Genomic DNA, 15,487 nt, shown 5'->3' with positions numbered 1-15,487 from the left:
TGTGAAAGCAATGGGTTTCCATCTTAAATACCATTTTTAAGGCTTTCATGTTAGAATGAAAACTGCAAAATTTGGGGGATTTTTTCCAAATATATACAGCAACATAAATGTAAAAATTCTCCCAAAATTCTCATGAAATATGTTTAACCCCTTCCCGACCCATGACGCCACGTAGGCGTCATGAAAGTCGGTGCCAATCCGACCCATGACGCCTATGTGGCGTCATGGAAAGATCGCGTCCCTGCAGATCCGGTGAAAGGGTTAACTCCCATTTCACCCGATCTGCAGGGACAGGGGGAGTGGTAGTTTAGCCCAGGGGGGGTGGCTTCACCCCCTCGTGGCTACGATCGCTCTGATTGGCTGTTGAAAGTGAAACTGCCAATCAGAGCGATTTGTAATATTTCACCTATTATAACGGGTGAAATATTACAATCCAGCCATGGCCGATGCTGCAATATCATCGGCCATGGCTGGAAATACTAATGTGCCCCCACCCCACCCCACCGATCGCCCCCCCAGCCCCCCGATCTGGCCGGTACACTGCTCCGGCTCCCCTCCATCCAGTGCTCCGCTCCCCCCGTGCTCTTGTCCGCTCCCCCCGTGCTCCAATCACCCCCCCCGTGCTCCAATCACCCCCCCTGCATTCCGATCCACCCCCCCGTGCTCCGTTCCCCCCGTGTGCTCCATTCCAGCCCCCCCGTGCTCCGTTCCACGCCCCCGTGCTCCGTTCCACGCCTGCCGCGCTCCGATTCCCCCCCCGTGCTCCGATCCCCCCCCCGTGGTCCCCACCCACCCCATCATACTTACCGATCCTGCCGGGGTCCCGTCCGTCTTCTCCCTGGGCGCCGCCATCTTCCAAAATGGCAGGCGCATGCGCAGTGCGCCCGCCGAATCTGCCGGCCAGCAGATTCGTTCCAAAGTGCATTTTGATCACTGAGATAGATTATATCTCAGTGATCAAAATAAAAAAAATAATAAATGACCCCCCCCCCCCTTTGTCACCCCCATAGGTAGGGACAATAAAAAAATAAAGAAATTTTTTTTTTCCACTAGATGTTAGAATAGGGTTAGGGGTAGGGTTAGGGGTAGGTATAGGGTTAGGGTTAGGGGTAGGGTTAGGGGTAGGGTTAGGGGTAGGGTTAGGGGTAGGGGTAGGGTTAGGGGTAGGGATAGGGTTAGGGATAGGGTTAGGGGTAGGGGTAGGGCTAGGGTTAGGGCTAGGGGTAGGGTTAGGGTTAGGGGTTAGGGCTAGGGTTAGGGTTTCGGTATGTGCACACGTATTCTGGTCCTCTGCGGATTTTTCCGCTGCGGATTTGATAAATCCGCAGTGCTAAACCGCTGCGGATATATGGCGGAGTTACCGCGTTTTTTTCTGCGCATTTCACTGCGGTTTTACAATTGCAATTTTCTATTTGAGCAGTTGTAAAACCGCTGCGGAATCCGCACAAAGAAGTGACATGCTGCGGAATGTAAACCGCTGCGTTTCCGTGCAGTTTTTCCGCAGCATGTGTACAGCGATTTTTGTTTCCCATAGGTCTACATTGAACTGTAAACTCATGGGAAACTGCTGCGGATCTGCAGCGTTTTCCGCAGTGTGCACATACCTTTAGAATTAGGCTATGTGCACACGGTGCGGATTTGGCTGCGGATTGGCCACTGCGGATTCGCAGCAGTATTCCATCAGGTTTACAGTACCATGTAAACATATGAAAAACCAAATCCGCTGTGCCCATGGTGCAGAAAATACCGCGCGGAAACGCTGCATTGTATTTTCCGCAGCATGTCAATTCTTTGTGCGGATTCCGCGGCGTTTTACACCTGTTCCTCAATAGGAATCCGCAGGTGAAATCCGCACATAAAACACTGGAAATCCGCGGAAAATCCGCAGGTAAAACGCAGTGCCTTTTACCCGCGGAATTTTCAAAAATGGTGCGGAAATATCTCACACGAATCCGCAACGTGGGCACATAGCCTTAGGGTTAGGGTTGGAATTAGGGTTGTGGTTAGGGTTGCGATTAGGGTTATGGCTACAGTTGGGATTAGGGTTAGGGGTGTGTTGGGGTTAGTGTTGGAGGTAGAATTGAGGGGTTACCACTGTTTAGGCACATCAGGGGTCTCCAAACGCAACATGGCGCCACCATTGATTCCAGCCAATCTCGTATTCAAAAAGTCAAATGGTGCTCCCTCACTTCCGAGCCCTGACGTGTGCCCAAACAGTGGTTTACCCCCACATATGGGGTACCAGCATACTCAGGATAAACTGCGCAACAATTACTGGGGTCCAATTTCTCCTGTTACCCTTGTGAATCTAAAAAAATGCTTGCTAAAACATCATTTTTGAGGAAAGAAAAATGATTTTTTATTTTCACGGCTCTGCGTTGTAAACGTCTGTGAAGCACTTGGGGGTTCAAAGTGCTCACCACATATCTAGATAAGTTCCTTGGGGGGTCTAGTTTCTAAAATGTGGTCACTTGTGGGGGTTTCTACTGTTTAGGCACACCAGGGGCTCTGCAAACGCAATGTGACGCCCGCAGACCATTCCATCAAAGTCTGCATTTCAAAAGTCACTACTTCCCTTCTGAGCCCCGACGTGTGCCCAAACAGTGGTTTACCCCCACACATGGGGTATCAGCGTACTCAGGAGAAACTGGACAACAACTAATGGGGTCCAATTTCTCCTGTTACCCTTGGGAAAATAAAAAATTCTGGGCTAAATAATTATTTTTGAGGAAAGAAAATGTATTTATTATTTTCACGGCTCTGCATTATAAACTTCTATGAAGCACTTGGGGGTTCAAAGTGCTCACCACACATCTAGATAAGTTCCTTTCGGGGTCTAGTTTCCAAAATGGGGTCACTTGTGGGGGGTTTCTACTGTTTAGGCACATCAGGAGCTCTGCAAACGCAATGTGACGCCCGCAGAGCATTCCATCAAAGTCTGCATTTCAAAACGTCACTACTTCACTTCCGAGCCCCGGCATGTGCCCAAACAGTGATTTACCCCCACATATGGGGTATCAGCGTACTCAGGAGAAACTGGACAACAACTTTTGGGGTCAAATTTCTCCTGATACCCTTGGGAAAATAAAAAATTGCAGGCTAAAAGATCATTTTTGAGAAAATAATTTTTTTATTTTATTTTCATGGCTCTGCGTTATAAACTTCTGTGAAGCACTTGGGGGTTCAAAGTCCTCACCACACATCTAGATTAGTTCCTTTGGGGGTCTAGTTTCCAAAATAGGGTCATTTCTGGGGGATCTCCAATGTTTAGGCACACAGGGGCTCTCCAAACGTGACATGGTGTCCGCTAATGATTGGAGCTAATTTTCCATTTAAAAAGCCAAATGGCGTGCCATCCCTTCCGAGCCCTGCCGTGCGCCCAAACAGTGGTTTACCCCCACATATGGGGTATCAGCGTACTCAGGACAAACTGGACAACAATATTTGGGGTCCAATTTCTCCTATTATCCTTGGCAAAATAGGAAATTCCAGGCTAAAAAATCATTTTTGAGGAAAGAAAAATTATTTTTTATTTTCATGGCTCTGCGTTATAAACTTCTGTGAAGCACCTGGGGGTTTAAAGTGCTCAATATGCATCTAGTTCCTTGGGGGGTCTAGTTTCCAAAATGGGGTCACTTGTGGGGGAGCTCCAATGTTTAGGCACACAGGGGCTCTCCAAACGCGACATGGTCTCCGCTAACAATTGGAGCTAATTTTCCATTCAAAAAGTCAAATGGCGCGCCTTCCCTTCCGAGCCCTGCCGGGTGCCCAAACAGTGGTTTACCCCCACATATGAGGTATCGGCGTACTCGGGAGAAATTGCCCAACAAATTTTATGATCCATTTTATCCTACTGCCCATGTGAAAATGAAAAAATTGAGGCGAAAAGAATTTTTATGTGAAAAAAAAGTACTTTTTCATTTTTACAGATCAATTTATGAAGTACCTGAGGGTTTAAAGTGCTCACTAGGCATCTAAATAAGTTCCTTGGGGGGTCTAGTTTCCAAAATGGGGTCACTTGTGGGGGAGCGCCAATGTTTAGGCACACAGGAGCTATCCAAACGCGACATGGTGTCCGCTAACGATGGAAATAATTTTTCATTCAAAAAGTCAAATGGCGCTCCTTCCCTTCCGAGCCTTACCATGTGCCCAAACAGTGGTTTACCCCCACATGTGAGCTATTGGTGTACTCAGGAGAAATTGCCCAACACATTTTAGGATCCATTTTATCCTGTTGCCCATGTGAAAATGAAAAAAATTGAGGTTAAAAGAATTTTTTTGTGAAAAAAAAGTACTTTTTCATTCTTACGGATCAATTTGTGAAGCACGTGGGGGTTCAAAGTGCTCACTATGCATCTAGATAAGTTCCTTGGGGCGTCTAGTTTCCAAAATGGGGTGACTTGTGGGGGAGCTCCAATTTTTAGGCACACGGGTGCTCTCCAAACGTGACATGGTGTCCGCTAAAGAGTGGAGCCAATTTTTGATTCAAAAAGTCAAATGGCGCTCCTTCCCTTCCAAGCCCTGCCATGCGCCCAAACAGTGGTTTACCCCCACATATGAGGTATCAGCGTACTCAGGACAAATTGGACAACAACTTGCGTGGTTCAGTTTCTCCTTTTACCATTGGGAAAATAAAAAAATTGTTGCTAAAAGATAACTTTTGTGACTAAAAAGTTAAATGCTCATTTTTTCCTTTCTTGTTGCTTCTGCTGCTGTGAAGCACCTGAAGGGTTAATAAACTTCTTGAATGTGGTTTTGAGTACCTTGAGGGGTGCAGTTTTTAGAATGGTGTCACTTTTGGGTATTTTCAGCCATATAGACCCCTCAAACTGACTTCAAATGTGAGGTGGTCCCTAAAAAAAATGGTTTTGTAAATTTCGTTGTAAAAATGACAAATCGCTGGTCAAATTTTAACCCTTATAACTTCCTAACAAAAAAAAATTTTGTTTCCAAAATTGTGCTGATGTAAAGTAAACATGTGGGAAATGTTATTTATTAACTATTTTGTGTCACATATCTCTCTGGTTTAACAGAATAAAAATTCAAAATGTGAAAATTGCAAAATTTTCAAAATTTTCGCCAAATTTCCGTTTTTATCACAAATAAACGCAGAATTTATTGACCTAAATTTACCACTAACATGAAGCCCAATATGTCACGAAAAAACAATCTCAGAACCGCTAGGATCCGTTGAAGCGTTCCTGAGTTATTACCTCATAAAGGGACACTGGTCAGAATTGCAAAAAACGGCAAGGTCTTTAAGGTCAAAATAGGCTGGGTCATGAAGGGGTTAACACAAAATCTTGATTCAAGCAGAAGGTCACCTGGTAATTACACTTTGGTTATTCCCTGAATGCAGACAGAATAAAATGACCTTATGCCACTTCTGGTACAAAAATGTAAGCAGTTCTTCTTTGATGGCTTGTGACTATCCATTTTCCTCTTGATTACATTCCAGAGGTTTTCAATGGGGTTCAGGTCTGGAGATTGGGCTAGCCATGAGAGGGATTTGATGTGGTGGTCCTTCATCCACACCTTGATTGACCTAGCTTTTGGGGCATGGTGCATTGTCCTGCTGGAAAAAAACAGTCCTTAGTGTCGGGGAACATTGCCTGATCAGAAGGAATCAACTGTTTTTCCAGGATAACCTTGTATACGGCTTGATTCACACGTCCTTCGCAAAGATTGACCTGCCAAATTCCTGCCTAGCTGAAGCATCCCCAGATCAACACCTGGTCATCTAATGGTTAGACGGAGACCTGGAGAGGCGTACAAGCCACAGTGTCTTGCACCTACTGTGAAATTTGGTGGAGGATCGGTGATGATCTGGGGATGTTTCAGCAAGGCTGGAATTGGGCAGTTTGTAATCAAGAGGAAGATAGATAGTCACAAGCCATCAAACAAAGAAGAACTGTTTAAATTTGTGTACCAGAAGTAGCATAAGGTCACCCAAAAGCAGTGTGAAAGACTGGTGGAAAGCATGCCAAGACGCATGAAAGCTGTGACTAAAAATCATGGTTATTCCACAAAATATTGATTTCTGAACTTTTCCTCAGTTAGAACATTAGTATTCTTGCTTCTAAATGATTATGAACTTGTTTTTTTATTTATTTTTTTTGCATTATTTGAGGTCTACAAGCAATGCATTTTTTTGTTATTTTGACCATTTCTCATTTTCAGAAAATAAATACAAAATGTATTGCTTGGAACATCGGAGACATGTTGTCAGTAGTTTATAGAAAAAAAGAACAATTTACATTTTACTCAAAAATATACCTAGTAAGAGAAAAATCAGAAAAAAATGAAAATTTTGCAGTGGTCTTTTAATTTTTGACAGAGCTGTATTTTACAGAAATAGTTTCATATTTTTTACAGCTGAAGGTAGCCATACATCCATCGGGTTTAACTTATAATAATGCATCAAACATTTTGTCGAAAAAAATAAAAATAAAACAAACTACATTTTTTTAAGGTTTGTTTTTTTAGTCACAATGAAGATTGTTGATCTATAGAAAAATCCTTTTTAACTGTAGTGGTGCACAAGTAGTCAAAGTCACATGTACGTGAGGCTGTCAATTTGCTTAAGGCCGGCGTCACACACAGCGTGCGAAAATACGGTCCGTATATTATGGCCGTAATACGCTGAAAAGTCCCCAAAATAGTGGTCCGTAGCTCCTCCGTAGGCAGGGTGTGTCAGCGTTTTTTGCGTATGGCATCCTCCGTATGTAATCCGTATGGCAGCCGTACTGCGTGTTTTTATCGCAGGCTTGCCAAACCGACATACGCCTATACAAGGGATCCATGTGTAAAAAATATATATATATATATATATATATATATATATATATATATATATATATACTGTCTATATATATTTATCCAGACCAGAAAAAGAAAAAAAAAAAAGAAAAAAGTGAGCGGCACAGCTCGACTTAGCAGAGATTATAAACTCAATGTGGAGAGTTTCCCAACAAAAGGTAGTCCGATCAGGTGAAAGGCGGTGCTTGCGTGAAACAAAGTGTCCATGTAAATCAAAAAATAGAAAAAACGCAATAGCACTCACCAATCAGTGGCAATTCAAACGTCCTTTATTAGAACATGCAGCAAATCATCTTCACGGTTCAAGGGAGGGAGTGAAAGTAGGAGTGCGACAGGCAAGATGACGACGATCGTTTCGCGCTAATACCAAGCGCTTCCACGGGTCTGTGTCCAGGAGGAAGTGACGCCTAGATAAGCAGGTAAGAAACAACCAACTCCTCCCACGCCACGTCCCCCCCGGGACAACCACAGTGCACAGTGTGTGTAAAATAACAAAAAACAAAACAGTTTAAGGGTCTGTTTCCACGATCAGGAAACGCTGCGTGTCTGACGCTGCATAGAGCCGCAGCGTCAGACACGCAGCGTCCAGATGTTACAGCATAGTCGAGGGGATTTAATGAAATCCCGTCTCCACTATGCGTGGTAACACGCACGCGGCGACCCTGCGACTCCGGACATGCTGCGCGTCTTTTCAGATCGCAGCATGTCCGTATATCTTGCGGCGACGCTGCGTCGCCGCAAGATATAGCACAGGGCCCTATGGTGGGGAGCGATGATGCCGGATGTGTGCAGTGAACACATCTGGCATCATCGTGTCCCAGAAAGGGGGCGGGGCTTACCGCAGAGCGGCTAAGCCGCTCCGACGATGCCGCCGGCCATCCTGAAAGTGAACACATACCCAAAAACAACAACGGCTAGAGCACCTTATTACACACAGCAATATAGAATAAGAACGGTAGCCAATTATAATAGACCAATCTATCCAGAATACTAATTATGTCCTCTATTCCAAGACATACAAAGGAATCCATACCTGAATTCACCTGACTCAGAGGAAAAAAAAAAAAAAGTCAGAGAAATATGTAGAAGACCACATACACCACATGCTGCGTTTTGCATGAGATGAAGTGCCGCACTTGATGCATAATGGGGCCAATATGTACCGTTGGACCCTGCATATGAAACTGGCAGAACCGACAGTGGCCACAGCGGTAGTTACCCAAAGGTGCGGCACGTTCCAGCCATGTAGATCTTTCTTTCGTGATCCGATTATGTACTAGCGAATCTCTAATACGTGCACTTCGTCTATTAGATACTAAAGGGCCCCCTATGGTCCTCCCTGTAAGATCCCTATCTCTCTCCAGTACATGCCAATGTCTGCGAATAGACGCTCTTATTTCCCTATCTAATGGGCCGTATTGAAAGCAGAAAGTAAACCGTTGTCCGGAAGCATCAGGTCACCTCCCCTTACTATCCGGTGATAACATCTCAACCCGTTTTACGGCGGACCTCAATAGCTCCTCTGGGTAACCTCTGTCACGAAACCTCCCACAAAGCTCCTTAGACTGGCGTTCATAGCCTTCTTGCGTGTTATTTACTCGCCGTGTTCTCAAACTAAGCGAAAAGGCTTTAAAAGAGATGGCCAGCTGGACCGACGTGATTATACGCCCCGCCGATAAGGGGGGTAAGACGGTCCTGTTGCCCAGGGAGTCCTATTTGACAGAGGCTTACCGTCAATTGTCCGATACCACAATCTATGTCTGGTTAAGTAGCGATCCCACTCAGAAATTTAAGGGGGAGTTATGTACTTTCCTCAGGAGGGCAGTGGAGAATGGTGTTATCTCTCAAAGGAAGGCTGAAAGGCTGCTTCCTAGTTTTCCAGTAAAACCTCACTGGTATTACCTTCCGAAGGTTCATAAATCCTCCACTGCTCCTCCTGGCAGACCTATTGTGTCGGGGGTGGGGTCTCTCACCGAGCCCCTATCCCAATATATTGATTGGTTGTTATGCCCCCTGCTTTTGACAGTGTCGTCCTATATCAAAGATACAAATTCGTGCACGTATTAGAGATTCGCTAGTACATAATCGGATCACGAAAGAAAGATCTACATGGCTGGAACGTGCCGCACCTTTGGGTAACTACCGCTGTGGCCACTGTCCGTTCTGCCAGTTTCATATGCAGGGCCCAACGGTACATATTGGCCCCATTATGCATCAAGTGCGGCACTTCACCTCATGCAAAACGCAGCATGTGGTGTATGTGGTTTTCTGTCCCTGCAGGAGGTTCTACATTGGTAAGACGATCCGCTGCCTATATGTACGCTTCCGTGAACATTTTAAATCTATTGAAACCGGGAAAGGTGTCCAGAGATTAATTGAGCATATAAGAGAAGAACACCAGGGTAACCCAGAGGTGTTAATGTGTGCGGGCCTTGAAAGAGTTAATCTACCGGCGCAGGGTGGTGATCTGCACAAAATCTTACTGAGGCAAGAAACTAAATGGATCATACGGACAAGAGCCACTGGCTCAGCAGGTCTTAATGATCGTGTTGACATGTCTGTTTTTTTATAGAACGCTAACGTTGTTTTTGCGTATATTTGCTGTTCTATATTGATCGTCATCCTAGATTGATCCCCATCTTGTAAGTAATTGTTCTGTTTTGTACAGGTTTATTCAGTAAGTATTTGTAAGCCGTATACATATTTCTCTGACTTTTCTTTTTTTTCCCTCTGAGTCAGGTGAATTCAGGTATGGATTCCTTTGTATGTCTTGGAATAGAGGACATAATTAGTATTCTGGATAGATTGGTCTATTATAATTGGCTACCGTTCTTATTCTATATTGCTGTGTGTAATAAGGTGCTCTAGCCGTTGTTGTTTTTAACTGTTTTGTTTTTTGTTATTTTACACACACTGTGCACTGTGGTTGTCCCGGGGGGAGGTGGCGTGGGAGGAGCTGGTTGTTTCTTACCTGCTTATCTAGGCGTCACTTCCTTCTGGACACAGACCCATGGAAGCGCTTGGTATTAGCGCAAAACGATCGTCGTCGTCTTGCCTGTCGCACTCCTACTTTCACTCCCTCCCTTGAACCGTGAAGATGATTTGCTGCATGTTCTAATAAAGGACGTTTGAATTGCCACTGATTGGTGAGTGCTATTGCGTTTTTTCAATTTTTTTGCTATATATATATATATATATATATATATATATATATGTCAGTAGACACATATATGTATATATATTATTACTTCAGCGCTAGATAGCTTTAAAGCCGGTAATTCAATTGCCGGCTTTTGCTTTCTCCTTCCTAAACCCGACATGATATGAGACATGGTTTACATACAGTAAACCATCTCATATCCCCATTTTTTTTGCATATATTCCACATTACTAATGTTAGTAGTGTGTATATGTAAAATTTGGCCGTTCTAGCTATTAAATTAAAGGGGTAAATGGCGGAAAAAATTGGCGTGGGCTCCCGCACAATTTTCTCCGCCAGAGTAGTAAAGCCTGTGACTGAGGGCAGATATTAATAGCCTGGAGAAGGTCCATGGTTATTGCCCCCCCCTGGCTAAAAACACCTGCCCCCAGCCGCCCCAGAAAAGGCACATCTGGAAGATGCGCCTATTCTGGCACTTGGCCACTCTCTTCCCATTCCCGTGTAGCGGTGGAATATGAGGTAATGAAGGGTTAATGCCACCTTGCTATTGTAAGGTGACATTAAGCCAAATTAATAATGGAGAGGCGTCAATTCTGACACCTATCCATTATTAATCCAATACTAGTAAAGGGTTAAAAAATACACAAACACATTATTAAAAAGTATTTTAATGAAAAAATCACAAAGGTTGTTGTACTAATTTATTCTACGCTCAAACCACTCACTGAAGACCCTCGATCGGTAACTAAAAAATAATAATAAACCAACAATATACATACCTTCCGAGGATCTGTCACGTCCAACTATGTAAATCCATCTGAAGGGGTTAAAATATTTTGCAGCCACGAGCTTTGCTAATGCAGCTGCTCATGGCTGCAAAACCCTGGAGAATGAAGGTAAAGTAGGTCAATGACCTACATTTACCTTCATTTGCGGTGAGGCGCCCTCTGCTGGCTGTTCCTAGATCGTGGGAACTTTCCTAGAAAGCTCCCTGGCTCGAGATCATAAGAGGGCGCCCTCTGCTGGTTGTCCTCATATGAACTGAACTGTAGTACGATCAGCACAATTCTGCTGACAGATTCCCTTTACTAATGGCAATGCATCCATAAACATCAGGTTACTGTGCACAGTCCTGCTGACAGGTTCCCTTTATCATAGAAAACCGCCGATTACAGTCATGAATATGTGGCTCCACCTCCCGTAGGGGTGGAGCCGCATATTCATGACTGTAAATGAGCGGCCCCACGTGACCGCATACAGTAGAAGGTGCGGCCAGGAGAGGAAGCAGCGACAGCCAACGAGGGAGCTGGGTGAGTATTTTCAGAACAGCGGGGGGGGGGGGCGCACAGGGGGTGGAGACATGGACCTTTATTTTATACACGATAAACTTAAAAATAAAAGGATTATTCATATCTTCTCTGCAGCAAACGCTGCTGCGCAGAAGATATGAATCGTGGTTTCAGCACGATGCAGGGGACAGCGCTAATCTTTAGCGCTGTCTCCTGCACGCTCCGTGTGGTACCCAGTGGGCACACGGGTGCCACACAGATGTGCCACAGAAACGCAGGGACACACGGACACGGATAATTCCGGTACCGTTTTTTTTCCGGTACTGGAATTATTTGGATGTGTGGGACTGCCCTAAAAAGGTTGTCTGGCCTTAGGGTATAAGTCTGCAGTCATACTATTTGACTGCAGATGTGTGAATTCTCACAGCGCACTGTGAAGATTCTTCAGTGCCACCCTGGATATGCTCAATGCAATGTGTTTTGAGCAAGGCCGGACATGTCTAGTCGGAATGTAGCTGAAAGTATGCAAATCGCAAGATTGTGGTTACATGACCATGCGCTCCAGGAGCACTGTGAGGATTCAGAAGTTTAAAATTACACGGAGAGACTGAAGACTTGTACCACAAGGCCAGGGTCACATTTGCGAGTGTGATTCGAGAAACTCGCATCAATACCTGGCACTGCCACCGGCACTCGGGACCGGAGCATTCAGCTGCATAGAAATATATGTAGCCGCACGCTCTGGTCCTGAGTGCTGGCGGAATTGCTGGGTATTGATGCAAGAGACTCGTGTTAATCTCTCGCATTGCACATGCAAGTTTGACCTCGGCCTTAGGCTGAATAACCCATGTAAGGCAATCTCAGTAAATATGAAAGCTTTCATGAAAAAAAATTGGTGTGCAGCTCCAGCCTTAAATAAGCAAAGCTACATAAATCTGCTTTCATTACTTTCTTTCAGGAAGAGATGGAAAGACAAACACAACATCTTATAGCAGAGAGATCGGTTGCACAACGAAAGGCATCACTATTACAAGCACAAATAGAAAACAGCAATAAGGAGATGAAGAGGCTGCAAGATACGCACGCTTTCCAATCAGAGCAGCAGAATTCCATCTGTGAAAAAGAAAGGGTAAGTACGAAAATGTCTATGTACATACAGATCATTATTAGACATATTTCCCTTGAGTGTATTAAAAAATTGTCCAATCTTCATCCAGAAAAAAAAGATTTTTCAACAGTATTAAAGGGAAACTGTCACCCCCCTTCCGGTGTTTTTAACTTAAAGAGCCACCTTGTGCAGCACTAATGCTGCATTCTTGCATCCCTGAAGAAGGAGTCTGCCGACTCCGAAATGCGTTGGATTAAGCATTTTGGTCTTAGGTGCATTCCATAGGCCGATCACGTGTATCATCACGTGTATGTGACGTCACGCGAGGTCCTGCAGCTTCACTGCACCTCGCCGGCAACTTGTTTAGAGGAGCGCGGTCTCACCGCTGAAGTCCCTGGATTATCGCCGTGAACCTGTTTGAGGAAGCACGGTCTCACCGCTGAAGATCCCGGAGTATCGCCTGTGAGGTAAGGGGTGACTGTCACCGGCCGGGACAGGTCTCACACCCTCTCCTCACATATCGTCACAAAAGTCACTGCTGCCCATACACTTGGAAGACGGCAGCACAAGCATTTACATGGAAATACCTGCCAAGATTGTGTAGACCACATATTTAAGGTAATAATATGCCATTTCGGTATTGTTCGGTCACGGTATAAGTAATATCATTTTATATAGACAATTTTGTCCTTTTTTCCAATTGGGACCTCCAGCGCAAATATATATATATATACTTATAGTTATTTGTGTTTTTTACACTTTTATACCGGACATTGTGGTAGTTATGTCCGTTTATTTGCAGCAGGGGGAAAATATCAAGGAATAACCTTTTGTGCAGCGCCCTTAGTTGTTTTTATATTTTGTATTAAAAAATTGTCCAATCTTCATCCAGAAAAAAAAGATTTTTCAACAGTATTAAAGGGAAACTGTCACCCCCCTTCCGGTGTTTTTAACTAAAAGAGCCACCTTGTGCAGCACTAATGCTGCATTCTTGCATTCTTTGAAGGTGGCTCTTCTTTTTGTGCTCCCTTCCAACGCAACAATATTAATTTTTATAATTTTCGCACCATACCTTTAGTCTGTCTGGGGGGCACATCTTTTCCCCCGGACACAACCGCCTCCCAGCCATCAGTCAGCCCCTCCGTGCGGCGGGCGCCGCCTCCTCTGTCTTCAGTAATGTACCCGGCGCCTACACTGTGCTTTTCTTTTTCGGGCATGCGCCGTTTGCGCTGCCCTTTGACTCACATCACCTGATGGAATTCATCTCGCGCCTGCATGTACCTGAGATCCCGCCCCGCAGTGTGAATAAATCAGAACACACTGAGCACAAAAAGAAAAGCCACCTTCACAGAATGCAGCATTAGTGCTGCACAAGGTGGCTCTTTTAGCTAAAAAAGCCATAGCGGGGTGACAGGTTCCCTTTAAATCTATACGCAATCTGTATGGCATTTGTTTTAATTCATCGCAAGGAATAACATTTACCAGACTAAAACAGTTTTCTATGATAAAGGGAACCTGTCAGCAGGACTGTGCACAGTAACCTGATGTTTATGGATGCATTGCCATTAGTAAAGGGAATCTGTCAGCAGAATTGTGCTGATCGTACTACAGACAGTGTCAGGTCGGCACCATTATACTGAATAAAATGATACCTTGGTTGATGAAATCCTTCCTGTGGTTGTTGTTTAATCTTTAGTTTCAGTTTTGAGTTAATGATGTGCTCGAACTTTGGGGCAGACCTGTGGGCGGGAGTCTTCATGTGGTGCCCCCTAGTTTACATACTGAATATTATATATATTGAAGAAAAATATCACCTTCAGCAGGCTGGCATCGTCAGCACCATCTTAGTGGAGAAATGGGGACAATTTTTTTTTCTCAAACAAGATGGCGCTGTCTGCCCTTGCGCAGTAGCATCAGCTCACCGATAGATTATACTGCACAGGCATGCCTGGCACCATTTTGAGACAGTTTTATTTTTTCATTAATTTATTTATACCAGTAACAAAATAAATAGCAAATACTTAGTGGGGAGCATGCCAATCACTAAACATATATCATAAATCAAATAACAAAGAATATCTGATTGACTAGGACCACCTGGACAAACTGCATATACGTAAAACACACACAAAACCAGAAGAACACAGTCATAAGTCCAAATATACACAATATATAAACTTTATTAAATACTAACTGATCGGTATACAGTAAAAGGAGGGAAACCCACCCATGTCATCAACAGCACATACCAAACGGACAAGCCCTAATGCACTATACCCCATAATATAAATATCAAAGCCAGGTAAATATACAGCATATATCAGAACATCATAGCCATATCTTGGCAATTAGTAACAATATTCTAGTCCATACATACCGGTAGTAAATGATTGGTGTACACGTGCAATCAAGACCCGTCCCCCCCAACGCGCGTTTCGGCAAGGTGCCTTTCTCAAGGGGAAAGGCACCTTGCCGAAACGCGCGTTGGGGGGGACGGGTGTATGGACTAGAATATTGTTACTAATTGCCAAGATATGGCTATGATGTTCTGATATATGCTGTATATTTACCTGGCTTTGATATTTATATTATGGGGTATAGTGCATTAGGGCTTGTCCGTTTGGTATGTGCTGTTGATGACATGGGTGGGTTTCCCTCCTTTTACTGTATACCGATCAGTTAGTATTTAATAAAGTTTATATATTGTGTATATTTGGACTTATGACTGTGTTCTTCTGGTTCAGTAACAAAATAATTAAATGCTCATTATACATGCGATGATACTGCAGTGAAGGCGCCCCCCACAGGCCACCCTGAAGCACAAGCATCTCACTAACTGAAAATACAACAACCACAAGATGGATTTCATCAACCCAGGTATCATTTTACTCAGTATAACAGAGCCAACCTGACACTGTCTGTAGGTTACTGCTGACAGGCTCCCTTTAATAATGGCAATGCATCCATAAAAATCAGATGCTATTGGCACCCACAGACTTGAGTAAGCAAGTGTCATCTGAATTACTTTTGAAATACAAGATTAGTGAATGCTACACCTTTTTTCACGCAAACATTTGGTCCATATAAAAAATAAACCTGTGAAGAGCTCAA

The 15,487-nt window shown here is 44.1% G+C and overlaps 1 protein-coding gene across 8 annotated transcripts in view; it reads left to right on the top strand.

Annotated features, from left to right (window-relative positions):
- LOC138676467 (putative leucine-rich repeat-containing protein DDB_G0290503) overlaps positions 1 to 15,487 on the top strand; it is a 154,652-nt gene that overhangs the window by 44,500 nt on the left and 94,665 nt on the right. For all 8 annotated transcript variants that reach the window (XR_011320786.1, XM_069765791.1, XM_069765790.1 and 5 more), the window contains one exon: positions 12,227 to 12,397. Coding sequence is in view for 7 of the 8 variants with exons in the window: in XM_069765791.1 (XP_069621892.1) it covers positions 12,227 to 12,397 (171 nt within the window). In the remaining variant the exon portion in view is untranslated. The remainder of the gene's footprint in view (positions 1 to 12,226; positions 12,398 to 15,487) is intronic.

This window comes from Ranitomeya imitator, chromosome 4 (assembly GCF_032444005.1).
Source record: "Ranitomeya imitator isolate aRanImi1 chromosome 4, aRanImi1.pri, whole genome shotgun sequence".
NCBI lineage: Eukaryota > Metazoa > Chordata > Amphibia > Anura > Dendrobatidae > Ranitomeya > Ranitomeya imitator.
Note: the sequence above shows the minus strand (reverse complement) of the source record. Positions and strands in the feature narration are given on the sequence as shown.